General features: G+C 48.7%; 1 protein-coding gene across 4 annotated transcripts in view; it reads right to left on the reverse strand.

Moving 5' to 3' along the window:
* The window catches only part of CSMD2 (CUB and Sushi multiple domains 2), a gene marked incomplete at its 5' end in the record, with an annotated part of 547,039 nt that overhangs the window by 348,399 nt on the left and 174,093 nt on the right, over positions 1-24,547 (reverse strand). For all 4 annotated transcript variants that reach the window (XM_080658115.1, XM_080658114.1, XM_080658113.1 and 1 more), the window contains 2 exons: positions 2,479-2,686; positions 14,187-14,381. In XM_080658115.1, coding sequence (XP_080514241.1) covers positions 2,479-2,686; positions 14,187-14,381 — 403 coding nt within the window. The remainder of the gene's footprint in view (positions 1-2,478; positions 2,687-14,186; positions 14,382-24,547) is intronic.

A 24,547-nucleotide genomic window follows, 5' to 3' on the forward strand; every position in this document is an offset into this window, starting at 1 on the left:
ATGCATCCTGTCTGGCAGGGGTGATACCAGCCCTGTAAATAATTATAATTTAATCTTATAGCAAAGAGTTCTGAATGACTCCCCTAACGATTTCCTCTGCTTAATTCCTTCCCCACTGAGTAACTTAATAGGAAAAGGAATACTCTTTCAGATTTGTTTCACTCCAGAAGTTTGGACAACGTGTAGACCCACACCTGGGGAGCTGAAGCTGTGGGAGACCGTTTGGCCCACGGAAAAACAAACGAGTCGAGCAAGCCTTCAGACTGGAGGAGAGGGAATAGGCAGGGATATTCATCTTGGCGTCTGTTTATAGAAGAGAAAACTTGGGAACCAACAAACAAGAGAGCTGATGCGTAAAGTACGCACAGTCTGATGAGGAAATGCCCCAGAGCCACGGCAATCCCTGTGTTGTCATGGCTATAATGGGCTTTCCAGGCCACCTAACCTGGGGTTGAATCCCAGCTCTTCACCTTACTCGCTGTGTGACTTCAGGCTTGTTACACAACCTCTCTGGGCCTCATTTTCCTCATATGTAAAAGGAGGACAATTATGCTATCCACTTCATAGAATTTTTATAAAGATGAAATGAAATTATAGCCATAAGAGCTTAGAACCAGCCTGCCACATGTTGATAATAAATACTCAATATATGATACTACTATCACACCTATTATATTTTGGAAGCATCTGTAATGATATTGAAAGATTGTCCTGATCTAATGTTAAATTAAAAATACATAATTACAGACATATTAAAATCCTAATTGTGGAATATTAAAATATATTTAAGCAGCCAGCTAGCTTGATCTAGGCAAAGCAAAAGCCAAAAGAGAATACATCAAAATGTTAATACCTGTTATTCATTTCTCTCTAACTTTGTATGTTTTTCATATTTTCTATGAGGAGCTTATGTATTACATTTATGATAAGAAAAACAGGTATTTGGCAAGAAAAGGCAGAGGGACAGAGGATCTTCAGACTGGGCAGGTCCCTAGGGTTGCAGCTCAGTGAAGGGTCATCTGGACTTTCACCCCAACTCCTGGCTCCCATGTCCAGCTGCTGCCCTCAGACTACAACTTCAACATCCACACAGCAATTTCACTCTTCAGCTCACAAGTGCTTCTCTCAACACCCCATGCTGGGTAGTAAATGACCTGGTCAAGTTCATGAACAAGCTTACAACACTAAGGTCTCTGGCTCCCTGGTCGGTTTGCCTTCCTCTGCACTAGGAAAGTTCTCAGGGCTACACTGGTCCATAAATTTCAGAGTCCGTATTTGGGAGAAGTCATTTCCACTTTATCCCTTTCAAATAGTCACACCTGGCTCCTATCGTGGGCTTGTTGAATTTTCTTACCCTCAAAGGACCAGGTCTGACTCAACTAGTCTGACTCACTAGCACCAAACCTGACTCAATGCATGTGCCCCTGCCTCCTGTATTCTTCCTTTTCCTTCCTTCCATCCTCTCCTTCTTCTTCCTCAGCCCCATTGATCACTGCGCTTGCCAGATACCCACTTCCTGCTTCACTCAGCGTCCTTGTGACACATCCCCTGCCCTCATCTGAGGGCACCGCACCCTGCCTTCCCCTGACTCTGTGCAAAGGGGAAGGCCACAAAGATGCCCATCTTGTCTGAGACCCATCTTGTCTGCAAAGATGCCCATCTTGTCTGGAGCACATCTGGACACATCCTTCTATTGGCTCCTGATGTGCTGACATAGGCCCCTGGTGCTCTCATAACACAGCCACAAGGATAACACGAGAGAGCATTCAAAACGCCCCACCATCACCCCAAGGCCTGTCGCCCAAACAGAAAGCTGGACACTCCCTGAAGCCAACCTCAGACTGGGCATGTCCCGTGGGTCCAAATCTACAAGACTACAAGCAACTAAGGCCGGTATGTCTTCATCACCACTCTCTTCCGGGCCTGTCAGCATCAAGGGTCTCCAGGGCTGATGGGCACAACACAGGAAAGCGGCGCTTTTTAGTAAAACCAGAGCCACGGGGAGCAGGTTGGCCCTTCCCTTCAGAAACCCAGACCTGACGCCTTTCCTCTCTCAGGGCCCAGGGAGAGGGAAGAGCAATTGCCACTTAAGGTTCTATTCCCTTCGTTGGACACTATAAATATGTCTCCCAGAAATGGAACAATATTTCAAATAATTTCCCTGAGACCCTGTCCACATCCTGAGAGCAGAACATTTCTGGTCTTAATGCAAGTTACTTGATCAAAACCCATCATGAAATTCTTCAGCAAGGACATGCTTCAAATCAGGTACCAAAATTACTGTAAATTTACATGCACTCTAAAAATATGCAGTGATGTCTCATTGTAATGAGAGGAAAACTTTCCCACAGAGGGTGGGGGAAGCGGCAAAGGGGCCTTGGGCTGCAGGTGCAGGCGCTGAGGAGACTGCACCCCAATAAAGCCCAGCCCCCAGTGACGGGCAGGGCAGGGCAGGGCAGGGGTGGGCATGGTGCTTACCAGAGGGAGGAGCCTTCGGTCCCCGTGACTTCCAGGAAGTCATAACCGTCCTCAAGCTGGAAGTCAATGAAGACCAGAGCGATGGTGTCTCCCAGCTCGGCCAGGATGGTCCATGTGCAATCGGCATTGTTGTGGTACTCCGCGGGGAAGTGGGGGCTGGAGATGATGCCGCTCTGGCCCCGCAGGGTCCCGCCACAGGCATCATCCGCTGTTGGCAAGAGGCAAGAGGCTCACATGAGTTGGTCCTGTTTGCAGGCCTGGTACTCACTGTGCACTTCATGGTGAGAAGCAGACAGTCCTGAAACTTGATGCATAGACAGGATGGGCCGAGATCCCAGTCTGAATTGGCCTAATGATAATGATACTGACCCTTCCATAGCCCTTACCTCATGCCAGGCACTGTTCTGAGAATATATCAGTGTTCTTACTGAGCAGATGAATAATTCAGGCACCGAGAGGTTAAGCAACCTGTCTGTGGTCATACAGCTGAGGAGCTGGGATTTGAACTCTGCCCTTCAGAGCACATTCTTAACTACTACACCATACTGCTCCAGGATGATGTCAAAATCAGCTGTCACATTTATTTCTGCATTCACAACTGTGGTGAATAGGATGGTTCTCCCCCACAGGCCTTAGTAAACCTCAGATGTAATAGAACAAAACAAAAACTCAACCCTTCTCCATGGGGGTGGAAGTCAAAGGGCATCCCAGGCCCATCACAGCCTGGCTGGCTGGACATCTGCAATCTCTCCTCCTGCCCTTTGCCCCCAGGCCAACTCTGTGTCAGCACTGCGCACATTCAGACCTCCTGCCCTTCGCTCACACCGTTTCCTCTGCCAAGGTTGTCCTTTGTCCAGAGCCACTATTCTCATGCATTAAGACCCAACTCCAAGGCCACCTCTTAGAAAGCCTTGTTTCCCCAAGCTTTGAGAAACTGCTCTCTCCTCTGGGCTCCCTCGGCAATGTGTCTGACTTCAGACGTGGTACTTAACGCTGTTTGTTTTTAATCCTCATCCGAGGATATTTTCCCATTGTTTTTTAGAGACAGTGGAAGAGAAAGGGAAAGACAGAAACATCGATGTGAGAGAAACACATTGATTGGTTGCCTCCTGACCAGGGCCCTGGCCAGGGAGGAGCCTGCAACCAAGGTATGTGCCCTTGACCAGAATCGAACCTGGGACCCTTTGGTTTACAGGCTGACGCTCTACCCACTGAGTCAAACCGGCTAGGGCTCACACTGTTTGAATGGCCTGTTCACTTATCTGTCTTCCACTCTGAATCTGAGCTCCACCAGGAATCCCCAAGGGTAAGGACCATGTATTACTCATCCCTGCAGCATAACCTAGTGTCGTCTCATTGCTCCCAGCTGAGACTTGATATTCAGAAAAAATGATCTGAGGAACATGTTCTCACATATGATAGCTGAGAGCATTGGCTTTGGAATTATTGTAGACCTCAGTTTGAATCCTTCCCCTGCTGCTTCCTCACTGGGCCACCTGCCCTCCTGGAGCCTATATGAAAGTGATCATAATACACGTAGCATGTGCTATTAAAGATATGGACTAAATCAGAAAGAAAGGAAAAAATGTAGAATCAGAGTTCCACCAGGTATCAGAGGCAGCAGAGTGATAATAATAAATGCTAATGTTTATTGAGCACATACCACAACAGGTACTATTATAACTACTCTGTGTATTTCATAGTGACCCTTACTATGACCCTATAGAATATCATTCACATTTTATAGGTAAGAAAACCAAGGCACAAAACAACCAAGGTATTTGCTAAAGGTGACATAGCTCATAGTGATTAAAGGAACTGGACTCCTAAGCCCTATGATCTGATTCTAGGGCCTATGCTCTTAACCAATGCACTCTTCTGTTTCCCAAGATTACAATTCACACTTGGAGGACATAGGTAAAGCAACAATTACTTTGTTTGGGTAAGTCAATTTGGGAAAGCTTAACAGAGGAGGTGCTATTAGAGTTGGGTTTTGAAGGATGAATAGGAGTTCACTAGATAGAGAAGAAAGGGCAAGGTATTAAGAGAAGAGGGAACCAAATATCGTAAGCACAGAAACATGGAAGCACAAGGCATGTCTAAGATAAGTAGCTCTAGAAGGTTTATCATAGAGAGGAATAATGGGCCATGGTACTGGAAATGTAGAAGGAGCAGCATGACAGAGAACAATGGGTGCAGCGGAGTACATTAGAAAGAAAATGGATTTTAAGGTCAAGAGATCAAGATCTAAATTCAGGCTCCACAATTTCCAGGCCATGTGACCCTGGGAAATTTATTTCCCTAAGAGTCCTTTCACTTCTCTACACAATGGTTTGTTATGATAACTCAATGGGACAATGAATGTGACAGTGCCTAGCATTCACCAGTGACTGACATGTGGTAGAAGCCCAGCAAATGCTAAGTTCTCCTTTCCATCCACTTCACCTTAAGGATCAAGGGTAGTGAAGAAATAGGACTGAATGTGCATTTTAGAAAGAGCGCTGTGTCTGTGGCACAGAGGAGGTCTGAGTCAGGGAAGGGGCAGGATGCTGTGGGGAGGCCATAGTTGCTTAAGTCCAGGTAAGTCCAGATGAGATCTGAGCTAAGGCCATGGGGAGGTGGGAAAGGACTTCTCTGAGAGATATTTAGGATGTAAAATCTACAGGTATGAACTGCAGGTTTCTGTCCTGAGCATGGATGGATGGACGAAAGGTGCCATTCACTGTGGCAGGGATCCCAGGAGGGGAGCATGTCACGGTGTGGAAGGCCACCAGGAGGGCAAGTTTGGAGACCAGGGCTGGGTGTGTCTGTGGGATGTCCTGGTGGAGAGAATGAGATGACAGCTGGATACATAGGAGTAGTGTGAGATGGAGATCAAAGTGTGTTTACTACTATTCAGTGCTCCTGAATTGTTCTTAATTATGCCATTCTACAGGGTCAAGGTCTATATGAAGAGAATAAGCCCATTTCCAATTCCAACTCTTGGGTATGTATGAGCACAGATATGAAGGGGCCTCACTCAGTAGGTGCTCATGAATGTTTCCCTCCCACATCCATTAACAGAGCACCTACTGTGTGCCAAACACTGGGCTAAGGACAGTACTACATTGTGAAAAACTCGATCTCATCTCTGCCTCCGAGAGTTTCTCAGAGTGGGGGTACCCAGCAAACACACAGTGACTCCAAAATTGTTGTAACCGAGGTGTCAAAGCACAGAGATGCACATGGGACTCAGGGAAGGCTCCCCAAGGAAGCAACGTTTGCGCTGAGACATTCATTCAACAGATGCTTACTGAGTGCCTACTATGCACCAGGCACTATTCTAGGTACTGGGGATTTATCTGAAAATAAAACAAACACAAACCCCCACGCTCTTGGAACTTACATTTTAGTCAGAGGGAAACGGGCAATACCCAAGATAAAGAATGACACCCTATGGGCGAGTGAGGTAGTGATAAATGCAGGAGGATGGAAAGTAGGGGTCTGGACATTTCAGAAAGGGCCTCATGAAGAAGTTGACATGTGAACAAAGACCTGAAGGAGAGCGAGAGGACGCCACGTGGCTATCTGGGGGAAGAGGATTCCAGCTGGAACAGCAAGTGCCAAGGCCACGGTGTAGAGAGGCATTGTTGAAGAGCATCAAGGGACCCATGGGGCTGGAGTAGTAGATGCAAGGAGGGGAATGCAGGGAATGAGGCCTCACAGAGAGCCTCTGTATGGATTTGGGCTTTTCATTGAGAGGCGTGAGAAGCCAGAGAAGGGGAAGTGTATCCAACTTGGCAGGATACACTTCAACTGGGATCTGACTGCCTGGCAGACCTCAAGGGAGAGGGTGTTGTGAGCAGAGGAAACAGGTAGAGCAGGGCAGTTGAAGTGGGTGAGGACGGCGTGTTAGGGACTTCCTAGTCAGAGTTGTCTGCCCTTCCCATGCTGAGTGGGAGTTCCTGAGAGACAGCCATGCCGTGGGCCTGGAGCAAAGTTGAGAGGGCCTGGAGCCTGGAGCCTGCAAGGCAGGGAGTCAGCAGGATGAAGAGGGAACTGGCCACATGGGAGTGGAGAACAACCAGGACAAAAGTGACATTTGATGGGCCACAGGCAGAAGCCAGGGCACCTGAGAGGAGGCTGAGAAAGAGCAGCCAGGGGGTGGGACTTTTGAGGGAAGAAGGCCGGGGAGTGGTGTAGGGAGAGCAGAGACCCTGAGCAGCTGAAGACTGAGTAGGCCCCAGCCCCATCATGAAGTCACTAACCGGGCCCCGGCCTACACTGTGCATCTAGGTGGACAAGGCAACAGCAGGGAAGGCAGAGGGGAAGCAGGTCTTGGGGAAAGATAATGGCCCTACAGTCTCCTGCCTAGTTCCTGTTTAGAAACCCCACAGGACACCCCACATAGTTCTCAACCTCAACCCGAACAAGACCATCTTTGTCCCCTCCTCTCATTAACCCAGCCTTCCTCTGGCTTCCTGTCTAGAAGGATGGCAGCATCAGTCACCCAGTGCCTTCAGGCCAGAGCTGGGGGCCTTCCCAACTCCTCCTACACCCCACAACCAACCGGCGACCAAGTCCTGTCCGTCCTGAGTGGCTCTTGGCTCAGTCATCCATCCTCACTGCTCTACTCTAAGCTAGCTGGGCCCCAAGTCATCCCTGCCATGCGTCCTTCTTCCAGCTCCAGCTGCATCCAGGTATTTCTGTGGACCCAGAACTGTGGTCTCCTCTACTACACCATACCTCCCTGCGTGGTTAGCCATCCTCAGATCTCCAAACATCTTGGTTCCAATAATGACTCCTAGAGTCCACGCTGGAGCCAAGGACTCGGGAAATAAGACCCGCTGGCAGAGCCACGGGTGTACCCTGAAGATGGCACCTTTGCCACGTGAGTCATCCTTGCTGCCGCGCTCCTCTGACACCCCTGTTCCCGCTCTGTCCTGTGTTGATTGAAGATGTTGTAAAAGTTGTTTGGAGATGTTCTCACACTTTAAATAAGGCCTCATATTTCATGGTTACAACTTCGGAGTCATAAAATATAACCTTCAGCTGACACCACAGTCCTAAAGTATTAATTTACACTTCCTCCTTCTCTGGCAATGGGCATTCTGCACTGCCATTAAGTCATGTGTATTCTAGGGTACAGGTGTGTTAAGCTGATAGTTTCCTTTCCAAGTTTATGACTTTATTTACGATCGACTTTATTTCACTGAAATTTCTTCAATTAACCATAATTTTAGACAACTATCTCTCCGCCCCCTTTGACATCTGTGGACTCTCTAATGACTCACAAATTTCAGGTAGGGATGGAGGAACCTGCATCCTATTCCGCCCCCCCATATTCCACTCTAGCACTCATTCCTGGATCCTTGCAAGCTTTGGGTCCTCAGCACTGGGCTTCCATCCACATCCTCCCTCCTCAAGGCTACTCAGCCCCTGAGGAAATAAAATCCCATTAGGCCCTGGGGATCTGTAAGAAGCCACCACCTGACAACTCAAGTGCAAGACAGACTGAGCCAGGGCAAGGGGCCCCAAAGCCACCGTGCTCCCCCTTTCCTTGTACTGTGTAGCTCGGTGTCCCTCCTGGGGCCCCAATGACCTGCTCAACCTCATCAGTCCCCTCTTTTGGGGGCTCTGGATTCTGACCCTTTATTCATGGTTCTATCAAGGACTCCCCTTCTTAAAATTAAGAAATTGCTTGAGAGCATCACTGTTTCTTTAAAAAAAATACTCTTACTGATTTCAGAGAAGAAAAGAAAGGGAGATAGAAACATAAATGATAAGAGAGAATCATCCATCGGCTGCCTCCTGCATGTCCCACATTGGGGATCAAGGCCGCAACGTGGGCATGTGCTCCCACTGCCAATTCAACTGTGACTTCCTGTTTCATAGGTCGATGCTCAACCACTGAGCTATGCTGGCTGGGAAAGAGCATCACTATTTCTGCCACCATCAGGCTTCTTCCATAGATACAGTGTCCCCGTTTTCCGTGGGGAATAACGTTTCAAGACCCCCAGTGGATGCCTGAAACTGCAGATAGTACTCAATCCTATTATTTCCTGTACATAGTGGGCACTCAATAAGATGTCACTGAATCCTGAGTGAATGAATGAGTATGCAATCACCCTTATAAGGCCAGAACTCATGTCCCCACTTTAAAATGCAGAGAGGTTTCAGCAACACACCGGCAACCCCAGCTCGGAGCCGGCATAGCCAGGGTTGAACTTGGCCTGTCTGACTGCCTGCTCTTCCAGGCCAGACACACTGCTTCTGTTTCACATTCCGCAGGTTCCCTCCCTGGGGCCATGACATTTGGAATGCAGCTCAGCACTTGCAGCCCAAGCTTCTGCAGACCAAATGCTTATTTCCCCAGGTCTGGTGGCAGCCTGCAGTGTTTGGCTTGAACCTCAGAGGCCAAGCGTTCTTGCTCCAGCTTTCTTTCCACCACCTGCCTCTCAGCCCCAGCACATCTGAACCCTGTTCCTTCCCCATGCAGTCTTCTTTGATCCAGGGCCAATACCCCTCACAAGTCAAGAGGCTGGTTGCTGAAATCCACATGGTATTCCTTCTTGTGGATCAAAGGGGTTCCACAGAGCTCAATGCCTCCCTGGGACCTCTGCCTTTGAAAAGGTGCAGTGACACAACAGAGGGTGGTCCCAGCTGTCTCCTTCCCTCTGCCTGCTGAACCAAGGCTCCTTGGACCTGGGGACGGGCCTCCTTGGAGGTCAGCCTCACACCTGCTCTGCCCCCCCCTCCCCCCGCCCCGAGCCCAGCTGGTCTCTCTTCCCTCTTAGTCTGAGCTGTGTCCCCAGGCCAAGACAACCATTCAGCCGGGCACATGGCACTTCCTGTACCAAGCAGAGGTACATAGTCCTCCCTCCTGCTCCTTGAAGCCTTGGATACAAAGACTTTGCATTACTCGGAGCTGCTGGGCAGGTGGGCTAACCCAGGCTAGTCATTTGCTTTTGGATGATCCTGCATAATCCTGGTGGTGAAGTTGACTCATCCAGCCATCCGTTCATTCAGCAAATATTTAGGGACGACTGTCCAGTGGATGAGGGTTATCCACTCACAGATGCCAGCCCTTGAGAGTTCCACATGAGAGGAAGGAAGACCACAAGGCTTTAATCCTGCCTGAGTGTGAACCTGCTAACTCTGGCATGACCACGGCTCCTGGCACAGCGCAGCCCACAGTGAGCACCCTCAGCTCTTGTTTAGCTTGGCCTCCTAAGGAAGGGCAGTTTACAAAACCACTTTTGGGAAATCGCTGACATGATTGAGGCAGGTGCTTCTCAGGCTATTCTTGAAACTTGTGGCGAATTAGAACAGAGGAATGGGCCTGAAGCACGGGGTGGGCGGAGGCGCTGGGAGAGCCACACCTCAGCCCCTCTAAAAGCAAGATTTGCATCCTGGGCTGGCTTTCCTGGTGAGTTCCAGATGGAGCAATCTCTGCTATGGCTGAAGATGCTCAGAGAGGACGCAGGAAGGTTGGCGGGAAGGGCCTCATGCTCCAGGCTGAGGAATGTGAACCTGACCCTGTCAGTGATGAAGACCCACTGGCAGGATTCTAAGCAATGAGTGGTCCTGTCAGATCTGTGTCTTAGAAAGGTCGCTCGGCCATGGAGAATGGGTTGGGGTGTGTGTGGTAGGGGCTGGGGGACAGCTGCCCAGTGATGGACCCTTTGCAGTGAGAAGGTGAGAGATGAGAGGGCCTGGGCCGTCCCAAGCCAGGGCCCTCTGAATAGTGGCGGAGGCCGGGAGGAGAGGCCGGTGCAGAGGGAGATTCACCAGGACATGGTGACCGATGATACAGGGAGCCAAGGGGAAGAGTGTAAGGTACCTCTGGGGTGTCTGGCGGGACCACCTTAGATGGTGACACTCTTCCCTGAGCTGGGGAAGGCAGCCAGAAGGGTAGGTTTGGGGAAACAGAGAACGTTAGGTTTTAGATATGCCCCATTTGAGGCTCACTCTGGGAAGGGTTTAGTAGTGTTTGGTCCCCATGTGGGCCTGAAGCTCAGGACACAGGGCAGGAGGTAGAAATCAAACAACAATTAGAAGCCATGCAGTGGCTGAGCAATTCCAAGAGAGGCAAGACATTTGTAGGGAAGAAGCTACATATTTAAGAAGAATTGCCATCGTCTGAGGCCAAATGAAAATCAGGGGAGGCTTGGGGGAAAGTCGCGTCATGAAAAGGTGCCCCATGCCCACAAATTACTGCTGTGATGTGAGCTAGGGAGCAGTGTCACCCCAGCCCACGCCTCCCAATGAAAGGCTAGTCCTGGCTCCCCAGGCCTGCAGGTGCAGATTGTGGGTCCTGAGTCCATCTGCGAAGAAGACCTCCTAGAGGCAGACAAGACTAATTGATGATTAGGGCACCCTTTCTGCTTGAGTCCAAACACTGCTGTGCATTCCTTTCCAACAGGCAAGCCACAGCCAATCAGCATGGGTTGACTTGATGGGTGCACTTGATTCCACGTTTGTCTGGCCCTCCTCAACCAACACTATTGGCCTCAGCCACCCTGGCCTTCTTGGTGGAGCCTGAGGCAACTGGAATCTCTTGTCCTGCCTTCCTAAGTCCCTTGCTCTCAGGCCCTGTTTCTCATGTGGGCCATGCCTCTTTAGTCACATGATCTGCATCAGGAATGACCGGATTACGGCCCTCATCACTTGTCTTTCACTGGTGAGTTAACAAAAAAGCTACTTTAACAGCCATCCTTAGAGTCTCTTTCAGGTGAAAGCCTCCTCATGCAGGAAAAGACCACCCTAGCCTAGCATGGGTGGGGAAGGGAAACACCAGCCTGGAGGGAGATGGCAAAGCCAAGGTGCAACCGGGCTCCTGGGCCTGAGCAGCCAACAGTGGCCCCGAAATGGAGCCGAGGTCCAGAGGCTGCAGCATGGAGGAGGCTGGAGAAGGAGGAGGTATAAGCACCCCACAGGGGAAGCGGGAGCCTGAGGAGACAGAGCCAGGGAGAAGCTTCCAGGGAGAAGGGACCAAAAGATGGGGAGAGTCCAGGCTGCCCAGACTTTCATTCTAAGCCATTTGCCTGGCTGTGAGGCAAACTGCCTGCGTTGCCACAAACCTTCAATAAGGCTGTACTTTATGAAACACCTTTATTAGTTCTTTTGTTTATTTTCATTTTTGTTTTATTTGGGAGGTGGTGTCACAAAAGTGGGCCAAGATCCTGACCTAAGTTGGCAAGGCAGAACCCAGGGAGTGAGGCATGGCATTGAGTTCAAGGTTGAGAAGAAGCTAAAGCTGACACCGCTTCCGGAAGATTCTGAGAGGGATGGTGGTTTGCACCACATTGGGATGGGATGTTGGTGTGAATTCCACTTCCCAGGGCAGGCAGATAGCCCCTCCGCCTCTGATACTTGCGCTACATTTGTTTTCAGTTTCCATATTGATCAACAGTGTCTGACGTTTATGGTGCTGTAAAACGGGAGAGATTGTTGGTTTCTGTCTCACAGCATCAGTATTTGTTTACTATCATGATTTCTATTATCATGTCAAAGTTCTGTCACCCCTCCGTGGAAGGAAGGTCAGTCTGTTAACCTGACATCCTCTGAGTGGGGTGCGGGGGCGGGGGTACATGGATACTCTAAGAAGGGTGGATACAGCAGCTGCAGGCCGGGGTTAGACACTCAGGGCCATACACCTGTATGTAGGGGCCTGATCGGTTTGGCCATACAAATTCCGTAACTGATCCGGTCCGTCCTGATGCAGATCATGTGACTAAAGAGGCATGGCCCACATGAGAAACAGGGCCTGAGAGCAAGGGACTTAGGAAGGCAGGACAAGAGATTCCAGTTGCCTCAGGCTCCACCAAGAAGGCCAGGGTGGCTGAGGCTAATAGTGTTGGTTGAGGAGGGCCAAACAAACGTGGAGTCAAGTGCACCCATCAAGTCAAACCATGTTGATTGGCTGTGGCTTGCCTGTTGGAAAGGAATGCACAGCAGTGTCTGGACTCAAGCAGAAAGGGTGCCCTAATCAATTAGTCTTGCCCACCATCAGAGCAGGAAGAGCAGAAAGAGATGTATGTACCATATATTTTCCATCTCGGTATAGACTGTGGAAAGGGTGTGTGCACACGGTGGGAGTAATTACAGAATATCTTCCTCTAAGAGAAAGGTAAAATCTGAACCTAAGGAGAGCTCCTTGTTTCAATTATTTCTCAACTCCTTCAAATAATCTTCCCAGACCTGTATCTGTGTCTCTGGGATCCACAGAATTTAAAGATGAGAATTGCAAGAAGAAAAGAGTGGTCAATAGTGCAAAGGCTGTAGAGAGGTCAAAGAATATAAGGGCCAGCACAATTCCCATCTGATTTGGCAACAAGATGCAGAATGCCGGGGACAGAGGTCGGCCTGCAGAGCAGTGAATGGGAGGTGGGGAGAGGGCCAGGCTGCACAGAGCGTTCACGATGCTAGCGTTTCTGGTAGTTCAGGGAAGCTTCGTGGCCCAACGGTGCGCTACCATATTTTAAAAGGTGCATAAAAAACCATGTACCTGCATTAATTATGTACCTATTCATAGTATATGTACTGAGAGAAAATGGGAAGGAAAGACATGAAAATCGTGGTTAAAACAGATACATTTTGTTTCTCCTTTATTCTTTTCTGTTATTTTCTAAGATTATTCAAAACTGATCATGTGTTATTATTTTTTTGCTGTTGTTAATCCTCACCTGAAGATATTTTTTCCATTGATTTTTAGAGAGAGTGGAAGGAAGGGGGAGAGACAGAGAAACATCCATGTGAGAGAGATACATCGATTGGTTGCCTCCCACACGTGTCCTGACTGGCACCAGGGTTCGAGCCTGCAACTGAAGTACCTGCCTCTGACTGGAATCAACCCTTCAGTCTGCTGGCCGACACTCTAACCACTGAACAACCAGCTAGAGTAATCACATGTTATTTTTATCATCAGATAAGATACAAATAAGAGCTGAAATTGACAAAGTCCTGGGGAAACCAGGGCAATCCTGTCACCCTAGCTGGGGGCTGAGGAGGATGTAGCATTGAAGGGAGGTGGGATTTTTTTGGGGGATGACTGTTGGAGTAGAGACATTTTGAGCATATTTGTAGATGGAGAAGAGGACACCATTAAATAGGAGGAGGGGTTGGATTTATAGGAAAGAGAAAAACTAATTGCCAGAATGAGGTCAGAAGGAAAGCAGCTGGGAGAGAGATCCACGCACATGAGGAGGTGGTCTGTGATGGGGAGAGAAACCATGTTTCTTCTGAGACAGGAGGGAGGGGGTAAGGGCAGACTGTTGATATAGGGCAGTGGTGGGGAAACTCATTAGAGCCAAATGAGTTTGTCAACAGAGCCGAATATCAACAGTACGATTGAAATTTCTTTTGAGAGCCAAATTTTTTAAACTTAAACTTCTTCTAACGCCACTTCTTCAAAATAGACTCGCCCAGGCCGTGGTATTTTGTGGAAGAGCCACACTCAAGGGGCCAAAGAGCCGCATGTGGCTCGCAAGCCACAGTTTGCCGACCACGGATATAGGGGAAAGAAAGTGAGAGAGTGCACACCTGAGGGCTAGGACATCCGGTGAGGGGGAGAAGAGCCTAGAATACCTGGGGTCCCCCAGGCATGGGCTCCCAGAGTGAGGACCCCAGGCCCTTGTTGAAGTGGATGTTAGAGCTTCCCCCCCTGGAGACTGGGTTCCACTGAAAGCTCCAGCATTCTCTCCCACAGGACCCAGCCTGGAACCTACCTCTGCAGGAGGGCAGGGGGAAGTCCCACGTGGCACTGCTCTCGGAGCCCGCGTGGCAGGTGAGGACGGCGTGGCCCTCCAGGAAGAAGCCGGGGTTGCAGCTGTAGCGGACCTTGTCGCCCAGGTTGAAGGTGGAGCCCTGCTGGATGCCGTTGGGCAGCCGCCCAGGGTTTCCACACGTGTGACTCGGGAGCACTGTGAGAGAGGGAGACACACGGCCGTGAGCGGGGCTCGAGCCTGACACTGTGCTTCAGAGCAGCACCTCCCTGGGCATGACCCGCCCGTCTCCTTTCCCCTGTGGGAAGGGGTTGGCCCTCTCAAGGCCGCCTGGTCCCACAATACTCTCAAAGGTCATGCTAAGGAGCCACACCTGTGACTTAGAACAGACCGTCCGGGCTTCCTGCCTTTTGTCCTGCACAGGCCTGGGTGTGGATGACGTCCATCCCATCACTCTAGATGCCCTAGGAAGCACTTTAATCTCCTGGATTTGGCTGCCCTGATTTCAGGCTCCACACTCCTTCTCAGAAACACCATGGAAGGGACACGGAGCTCGGCATGGAGTAGCTGCTCATTAAACCCAATGTGCTTTCTTTCATGTGTGTCTGTCCTCACAGCCAGGGAGGTGCACTGGCCCAGGAGATTGGGGAGCTGAAGGAGTCATTAGTGCTGGCATAGGCAGTGAGGTGGGAAGACAAGAGCTTTGAGTTTTGATCTGACCCGACTGAGAAAATGGAGCTGGAGAACACACTGTACACTGTGCGACCTCAGACAAAGGCACCACCAGCTGGGAAGTGCTCTTATTATCCAGAGGAAGCAGTCTTGGTGAGGGTGCGAGAGCATCGTGACCCCCCAATCAGGAGGGAGGGAGCGTGCAGCTCCTCTGTGTCTGAGTCGCCATTCACCTTGACCCAACTCCCCCTACCCTCTCTGGCTTTCCCCCCGGAAGTGGAGCTGCCTATGCACAGAAGGTCACGCTCCCAGCATTCCAGGATGACCCCAGAGGGCTGGGATGAGGGATCACAGTCACATCCAGACTCCCATCTAAGTACTCTCCACTAATTCCCCTGGCAATGATTTGCTGAGGCTGAAGAGCAGGGTGGTGTTGAGTATGGACTCGAGAGCCGCAGTGCTTGGGCTTGCATCCCTGCCTGACGGCTTATTACCTATGGGAACTTGAGCAAGTCTCTCAATTTCTCTGTGCCCAGTTTCCTCATTTGTAAGACGGTGATCACAATAGTACCTTCCTCCCTCATGGGGTTGTTGTGAGAATTAAATGAGTTAAGGCATGGGACAGAGTCTGGTACACAGTAAATGCAACATAAGTGAATCTCCGCTCCCAGTTTAGTGGAAGGTGTGGGTGGAAAATGGTATGTTGTGTTATGATGGGATAGGGACCAGGTAGGGGACCAAACCCAGTGTAGGTAGGTCAGAAACAGCTTCCTGGAAGAGGTGCCACCCATGTTGAACTCTGAGATTAGTAAGAATTACTAGCTTATGCCAAAGAGGGTGCCAGGGGGAGAAATGTCATGTGCAAAGGTCTTGAGGCTAGAGGTAGCCTAGAAGCTTGGGAGCCTGGGGTGAGAGGCAGAATGGGAGCAATGATGAGGTGGAGATGATGTGGAGGTGGCCAGCCAGGATCCTAGAGGGCCTCCAGGCCCTTGCAGTACCCTCCTCCTGCCCATGTTGCCAGAAACACCTGGCGGGACCCCCTCTGCCAGCCCTGATGGACTCAGAACCTGCAGAGAGCTTTCCCTCCTCCTTCTCCTCTCCTTCCAGGAGGACAGCTCAGGTGTAGAGGGACAGATCAGACTGAAACCAGCTTGGTCTGTGTCTGAAACCAGGTGCTGTCACCGTCTTGAGCCATGTGACTTCTCTGAGCTCTAGTTCCTCAACTGAGAAAGGAGGATAGTAATTATCTAGTGGCTGAGAAGGTTACTGATAATAAAGGACACATGCCTGGCACCATGCCCAGCACGTGACAGATGCTCAAAAAATGGCAGATGTTATTATTCCCCTGGGCTATAATGCCACAAGGGCAGGTGCCTGGTCTAGTCCCTGGGGTATCCTGGGAGTCTACCACAGTGTTTGCCACTTGTAGGGACATACTTGTGTATTCATTAACTAGTTGTTTGGGGGAGTTATTCATTCTTATATTAATGCCTTCATGCAACCAAAATTTACTATGGGTCTACTATGCTTGGAGTAGTGAATTAGACAATGCGGGTCCCCACCCTCAAGAGGCCTATGTTTTTGTGAGTTATCTTCAGGAAGAAAGAGCTCTTCCTTGCCCATTCTCTACTTCTGACAAGTGAGATGACCTAGACAAAAGAATTTACCTCCATCAGCCTGTTCATTAGCTTAACATTTCCCATAATCCCACACTGCTGGTTTCCTTGGCATTTCCCATAATTGGCTGCTGGCTTCCTTAATGTTTCCCATGATTCCATGCTGCTGGCTTGCTTGGCATTACCCATGATCCTCCTATTGGCTTCCATGGTGTTTCCCATGATCCTCCTACTGGCTTATATGGCATTTCCCATAATCCCATGTTACTGGCTTGCAGCAGAGGCAGTGACTGTGGTGTGTGTGTGTGTGTGTGTGTGTGTGTGTGTGTGTGTGTGTGTGTTGGGGGTGGGAGGGGCTGGTCAGGTAAATATTTGGAGAAGAAAGCAAGCTAAGGTGAGGGGAGGGAGCCAACCAGGGGGAATGGGCTGAGAACTGGTGTAGAACTAACCGTTCATTTTTAGCAACGGGACACAAAGAGCCAATTTAATTAAATTACTAATGTCAAATTTTTAATGAGCCTGCTTCTGCTTTGGGCTTTCTTCCTTCAAAATTAAGGACTGGAACATCACTATAAATAAAAGTCGATTCTTTTTAAAAAGTCACTCTCAAACACTCATTGCTCTTTACTTAATGAACTGTTCATAATCAGACCACTCCAGCCAGGTGCCTCCACCAGGACTTGGTTGTGATGATGGGGCTCGTTCTAACTTCACTGCCCTTTTCTTCTTGAGCTCTGCTCCAGAGAGGCCACATAGTGATCAGAGAGGGCAGATGGGCTCCGAGTGGCTCAGATTCAAATCTCAGCTCGACCACCTATAAGTGAGTGATCTGGAGACATAAACTTTACCTCTCTGAGCTTCAGTTCTTCATATAAAAATGAGGATACTTTTTAAAAAATATTTTTACTGATTTCAGAGAGGAAGGGAGAGGGAGAGAGAGAGATAGAAACATCAATGATGAGAGAGAATCACTGATCAGCTGCCTCCTGTATGCCCCTACCAGGGATCAAGCCCACAACCTGGGCACGTGCCCTGACCGGGAATCGAACCGTGATCTCCTGGTTCACGGGTCAAAGCTCAACCACTGAGCCACGCTGACCGGGCGAGGATACTTTTTATTCCCATGGCAGGGGTGTATCAGTTTGCTAGGGTTGCTGTAACAAAGTACCACAAATTGGCTGGCATAAAACAATAGGTGCTTATTGTCTCACAGTTATGAAGGCTAGAAGTCCAAAATCAAGGTGTCAGCAGGGCCATGATCTCTCTGAAACTTGTAGGGAAACCAACCCTTCCTTGTGTCTTCTTAGCTCCCGGTGTTTTTCTTGGCTGGGAATGCACCATCCAATCCTTCATCATCACATGGCATTCTCCCTCGATGTCTCTGTGTCCAAATTTTACTTTTTTATAAGGGCACCAGTTATGTTGGATCATATTAACTTCCTCATCTGGAAAGACCCTATTTCCAAATGAGGTCACATTCATAGGTCCTGAGGGTTAGGACTTCAACATATTTTGGTTGGGGCACAGTTCAACCTATAACAGGGCTATTGTGCAGATTACATAAAGATCAAAATCATCCTGTGGGACACTATTATCCTCATTCTACAGATGGAAAAACAGAGGCACGGAGAGTTTAAGTAACTTGCCCAAAGCCACACAGCTAGAAAACGGAAGAGCTAGATTGTGACTAGGTCTTTCTGGCTCCATTGTTCAGCACTCCTAGTTGGGAGTAAAACTACTTCTGACAGAGACAAAGCGTCCAGCACATAGTGGGTGCTTAATAAGCAAGAGTTCCTTTCCTTCCTTTATCATTCTAGGCACTGTGGCAAGACCAAGGGTGATTATCTCAGTATCCAGACTTAATAGTCTGTTTTTTTCCCCTCCAGTCTGATTTGCCAATCCTGTGCTTTTTAATAACGTCAAGGACAACATTCAAAGTGCGGCCTTTTGTAATATATTTGATGCTCAACTTGCCGGACAGACAGAGGAGATGGGAGATAAGCCACAAAGCGGAGCCTTTCTAAGGCTCGGTGTTCTTTGATTTTTCGATTTTGCCCCTGTGTTCCTTGGCACAGATATTATAATCGTTCATGCTCTCCCGTCTATAAAACTTCCCTTTGATTGCTTACAAAATGAAGAGTGGGATATTTACATCCAACGTGGCCCAGAACAATGTTATTAAAGCTGTGCCTGGCGCTGAACAATTCCATTGTAGATTAGCAGTGGGGAATTTTGTCCCTTCTACAAAGCCAGGCTCTTGCCAATCAACATAATATTCTCAGTGATTGCATGACAATGAAGCTCCTCTGTGGTTGGAGAACGGCAAAAGCTACATCCTGCCTTCTTTTATTTTTAATTTGAGACTCTAGTTCCTATATTATCATGAAGAGTTGTTTATGCTCTCTGGACAAGCACCCTCCATATGTTTTGATTTCTTATCTCCATCAAAGTAATTTGTTTCCTCTCCAGGACCATACAGTTGATACAGAGTTGTGGTATGGCTGGGAGAAGGATTTGGGTAGAAGGATTTAATCTGCCACCACCCTGAACATGGAAAGAGGAGATGATGCTATACATATGTGCGTGGTGTGTGTGTGTGTGCATGTGTGTGTGTGTAACTGAGGGGTATTGGTCATGGGAGAAAGGAACAAAAAACACTCTCTTCTGAGTACCTACATTGTGACAGGCACTTGTGCATCACACACTACCTTAGCTAATCTTCATCAATCCTTTACTGTTGGCTGTTTGGCCTTGTGAACATGATTTATCACACATCCTCATTGTCACATGCTTTGTACATATACCCATCCCCAAAGAATTGTCTATACTTGCTGTCTCCACTCGGCCCATCTGACATATTATGTTTTTGGTATATTCATAGTTGACTGTTTTTTTCACCCTGCTACAATGGAAGCTCCATGAGAACAGATATATTTTTTGTCCATTTTACTCATTTCAGTGCCCTAATTCCTAGAACAGTGCCTGATGTATAATAATACCTCAATAAAAAATTATTAACCTGGGAACTTACACGCAACACATATATGCATAGCCCGTGGACACAGACAATAGTGTGGTGAAGACCTGGGAGGGGCGGATGTGCGTTGCAGGGGTTAGTGGGGAAAAAACAAAGGGGACATCTGTAATACTTTCTACAGTAAAGATACATTTTAAACAAATTTTATTGAATGACTTAATGGTCTTATTTAATCCACCCAACAACCCATTAAGAGAGGCACCATTAGTACCCCTTGTTGAGATAAGCATGATTGATTGCCAGAGAGGTTGAGGCATATACCCAAGGCTGCACAGCTCTTTGGGGTTTCAGCTGAGTTTCCACAGTGGTGCCTAGATGCCAAGTCCATGTACTTTCCACTTGCACTAGGCCATCCTTGCATTGATGGGTCCTGCATGCCAGGACGCTAGTTTGTAGGGTCCTGTCCTGCCAGGCCTCTCCCTGGCCATCATTGGGCATAAGCTATCCACTGTGAGCCATTCTCTTGGCTCACATATGCAGTCTGGCATCAGGATCACCTGGGGAGTTATGTAAGGATACTTATCCTAGACTCTGTCCCCAAACCTACGAATCAGAATTTCAGAGGCAGAGCCTGGGCTCCTCCAGGTGACCACAGAGAAGAGCCGAGATTGGGAACAGCTCATGGTAACCTGCCCACGTCAGTTACTCCATTAGCCCAGTGGGCTCTCTCTGAGCCGTGTCCTGTTTACTCTCCAGGGCCTTCTTGTTGCACGGCTTTGGCTGCTGGGGGCAAGGCTAACCTCTCCCTTGAACTTCCCTGTCCTCCATAAATCATAGTTGCCTATCCTCCCTTCTCATTTGAAGAACCTGGTCATCTTTCCCCTGGACTTCCGCACCCAACTCTGAATTCCCTGCTGCTGGCCTTGTCCCTCCAATGCATTGCCCACTGATACCAGAGGGAGTGTTCTAGAACCCAGCCCTGGGGGGTTCCCTATCACCAAGGTACATGCAAAAGCAGGCCCTCTGATCTTCTGCATGATTCGGATAAGAATAAATAGTGTTATTATATGTTTATTTCTAGTCTGCAGAGGCAAGATTTTTTAAAGGAAAAAAAATGGGGAAAAAATAGATACAGAGGCAAAGAAGCATTGAACAGACTGTCAAACTACAGCGGGAAGGCAGGGGAGGTTGGGGGGGGGGAACGGGCTGTAAGAGATCAACCAAAGGACTTGTACACATGCATATAAGCATAACCAATGGATACAAGACACTGGGGTGCGGGGGGGGCAGGTAAAGGCATGTACTGGGGGGGTGGGTAGGGGAGGCCCGGGGGAGGTCAATGGGGGGAAAAAAAAAGGAGACATATGTACTACTATTTGTAATACTTCAAACAATAAAAAAAAGAATAAATAGTGATTTAAAAGATTCATAACAAAAAAAGGAAAGCAAAAGAAAATCTTGGGAACTTTCCCAGTGCTGTCAGGATAAACCAAAGGTTAGGCTCCCAGAGCCCCATCCTTCTGTGCTCTGGCTCCTGCTGACATGTTCTGTTTCATCTCCTGCTTCTCCATCATTGCCCCTCCACCACTGCTATTCCAAACCACAGGCTCTGCAAGCACACCTTGCTTTCCTCTCTAGTTCTCCACCTGGCAAACTCCTACTCATCCTTCAAGTCCACACTTAAATGTCCCTATCTTGGTGAACCCTTCTTTGAGATCCTGGTGTCCTGCATAAATTGTCAATTCCCACAATAACACATTCTGATAACATGTAAATTTGGGAATAATGTGATTGACAACTCACTCCCAGAATCCTGGAACTCCCAGCCCATTAACTACACAAGAGCTCACTCTGGTCATTTTTTAAAATTTTATAATCTCATAACCCCATGTCTTACATTGGATTTTGGGGACCCAATTTAGGGAGTTAAGTTGGGAGTTTTCCTTGCACTTCAGTTCCTGCTTTTGTCATATAACATTGCAGTTCACGCATCTACTACTTTACAACATTCTGCCTTTCAAATAGGAGCTGAACCTGCTTCTAATTGTTTGGTTAGGTATCTATTTTCATCTCTACACTCCCCAAGGGGCAGGCAAGCCATTGTGTTCTTCATAGATCTAGTGTTTGATTTAATGCCTGGCAGGAGGAGACTGCCCTGTTGGAATGTGTTAAATGAAATTTATATATATATGCAATTAACTAGTGCAGGGTCGGCAAACTTTTTCTGTAAAAGACCAGACAGTGAATACTTTTGGTCTCATAGGCCCTATGGTCTCTGTTCCAGCGACCCAACTTTTCCAGTGGCTCAACCACAGTGCGAAAGCAGCTGCAGACAACACAAGTCCCAATAAAACTTGACCTATAAAACAGGCAGGAGGCCCATGGGCCATAGTCGGGCAACTCTGAGTTAGTCTGACTGCATATATTTATCTCAGTGTAGAATCTGGATCTCAGGAACCTCCCCGCTGCCACCTCCCCATAATAGAGAGAGATTGTTTTTGCTGGAGGTCAAGGATGGGGAGGGGCTCGGGGGAGAGTAGGCTGCACAGGTGAGGGTCCTGGACAGAGAAAACTAGGAGGAAGGTGGCAGGGGGAAGACAGGCAGTTGGCACCTGAGGACTGAGATTTGCTTTCCCTTGCCATCTGGCCTGGGACAGGTGACTCTGTGTTGCTGCGGGCAAGGGCTTATATGTGTTTAGTCTTGACTCTTTGCCATTGAAATAGGATTTATTTTAGTCTTCATAGCCACTCTTTGGGTTGGTATTTATGAACCCCATTTTACCAAAAAGAAATTAAGAGAGCTGAAGAGCCACACAGCTAGTAGTAGTAATGATAACAGTCACTTTTGGGGTGTTTAATATGAGCCAGGCACTCCACTAAAGCACTTCATCTGGACTCTTCTATTTCATCCTACCCTGACAGAGGCAATATGACTGTCCCCTTTATATGGAACGGGGGTAGGGGGAGAGAGATAAGGTGCAGCAAGGCTCATTCTGACCCAGGGGCACCACTGGTTGGGATCAGGGCTTGGGTTGAATATCAAGCCATTTGACCACACTGCCTGTGGCCTCGTCAAGTGGTAACCTTGACCTCCCAGACTTCAAGGTCTGTGTTTGTCTAACTGCTTTCCCCCCTGCACAGTTCCTCTCCTTGCCAGACTACAGCATGCCCAACCCACACCCAGGTAGATCTCTTGTGGGCCCCTTTCCCCCGACCCTAACTAGCTGGGAGCTGTCAGTGCGGAATTCCCCTTGACCCTTCATAATCACAGCACCCAATGGCCTCCTCTCCTTCACCTGTGATTCTTTATAAATCCTCACCGGAGGAGGATATTTTCCCCTGCATTGACTTTTAGAGAGAGCAGAAGGGATGGGGAGAGAGAAACATTAATATAAGAAAGACAGATCGATTTCACCTTGATACTTTAGAAGCAACACCCAAAAGGTAGCATCCGAGGACCCAGTTGCCCAGTTAACTTTGCATTTCAGAGAAACACAAATACTTTTTTTAGCATAAGTATATCCCATGCAATATTTGGGGTATACTTATACTAAAAATGGTTTGTAATTTGAAATTCAGTGGACATCTTGCATTTTAATTTGCCAATTTGGGCAACACTACCCCAGAGGGGAGTCTCCTCTTCATCGGTGACTTGGGCTTCTTAAAACACTGGGCACTTCTCTGGGGAGGGGGGAGAGCTAGCCCTGCCTTTCAGGAGCACAACCTTGAGGTGGAGAGGCTTCAGAGAGGGCAGCTTCAGAGCCCCCCACTGGGGTGTGGCCTGTGGCGCTGTGGGGTACAGCAGGACTCCAAGGAGCCCTGGGCCGTGCTGCCTCCTCCAGGCACTCGCCAAGGGAAGCTCAGTGCATTTTTCTGTTCCGACATTGCCCTCTCCTGTTTTAGGAGGCGGTGCCATGCCTCAGCCCCTCTGATTGGCCTGGTGCAAGGCAGTGTCCTTTTACCTCTCCAGCCCTGAGCCCTGCTGCTCCCTGCTCAGCCCCCTATCCCACCACATCCTAGCACCCCTGTCTCCCGCTTGTCTAGACAGAGCAATGAGAGCAGAATCCACGGTGCCCTGTGGGGAAACATTGCAAGATACTGTCAGTGCAAAGCTTACAATAGCTAAATATGCAATTGGGGGCTAAATTAGGGTAATTACAGAATGGAGCCTAGAAATGTTTTCCAAAGTATGTCCATAGCGCCCTGGCTGAGAAATAAATTCCATGAGGGAAACATTCGGCGGGTCCAGTAATTTTGAACAATGCAGAAACCCCTCCTCATCAAGAAACCAGTATTCAGGAGTGAGTTTACCTGAGAGACTCTGCAGGACCGAAACCCATGTAACCCTGCTCAAAACTGCAGCTCCCAAACTTGAACTACAGAATCTCCCCTCTCTCTCCTCTCCCTCCCCCGCCCCTTAGACTTAACTATTAACTTCTAAATTGTTCTGTGGAACACACTTTGGGAATTGCTAGTTTTTAGGATAAGACAAACCTGAGTTGCTTTGTTTTCCTTATTAATGAATCATCATCATCAAACAGCAACAGCAATTACAGTTGACATTTACATAGAACATTCCAGGTTAACATGCATTGTTTTTACAGACACAACCCCCCTTTGCACATCCAAACCTATGTTTTCCTAGGGGCTGGGATGTCCTGGGATGGCCCATGGTCAGTAGCGTTGGGGAGTGGGATCAATTCTTACTAAAGAAATAACCTCAGCACTTTCAGGTGAACGCAGCATGTCACAGAAGGACAAGGACATAGGTTCTCTATTTGCACCTGACAACTTAAGCAGGGTCCATTTCCTGTTAGGCTGGGCAGAATGACGCCGGATCTGGTGGCTGGGACTTCCAGAGGTTTGTGGCCAGGGCCAGCCATGTTTGGCCCTCAGCCCTGCCCAGCTGCACATAGGTGTGAATCCTAGCAAAGGAGCTGTAAGAGGAGGAGGCTCTGACCTGGCTTGGCAGGAGGTCCTGACCTGAGCCTGGGATGGTAACCCTGAGGGTGGTGTCCAGAGGGAGGTCATCCTGCCTTGCTGGGGTGTCACACCAGGTTCCACTACTGCCCTGCTGTCCCCTTACTCTTTCCCAGGGT

This window comes from Plecotus auritus (assembly GCF_963455305.1).
Source record: "Plecotus auritus genome assembly, chromosome: 2".
Classification (NCBI taxonomy): domain Eukaryota; kingdom Metazoa; phylum Chordata; class Mammalia; order Chiroptera; family Vespertilionidae; genus Plecotus; species Plecotus auritus.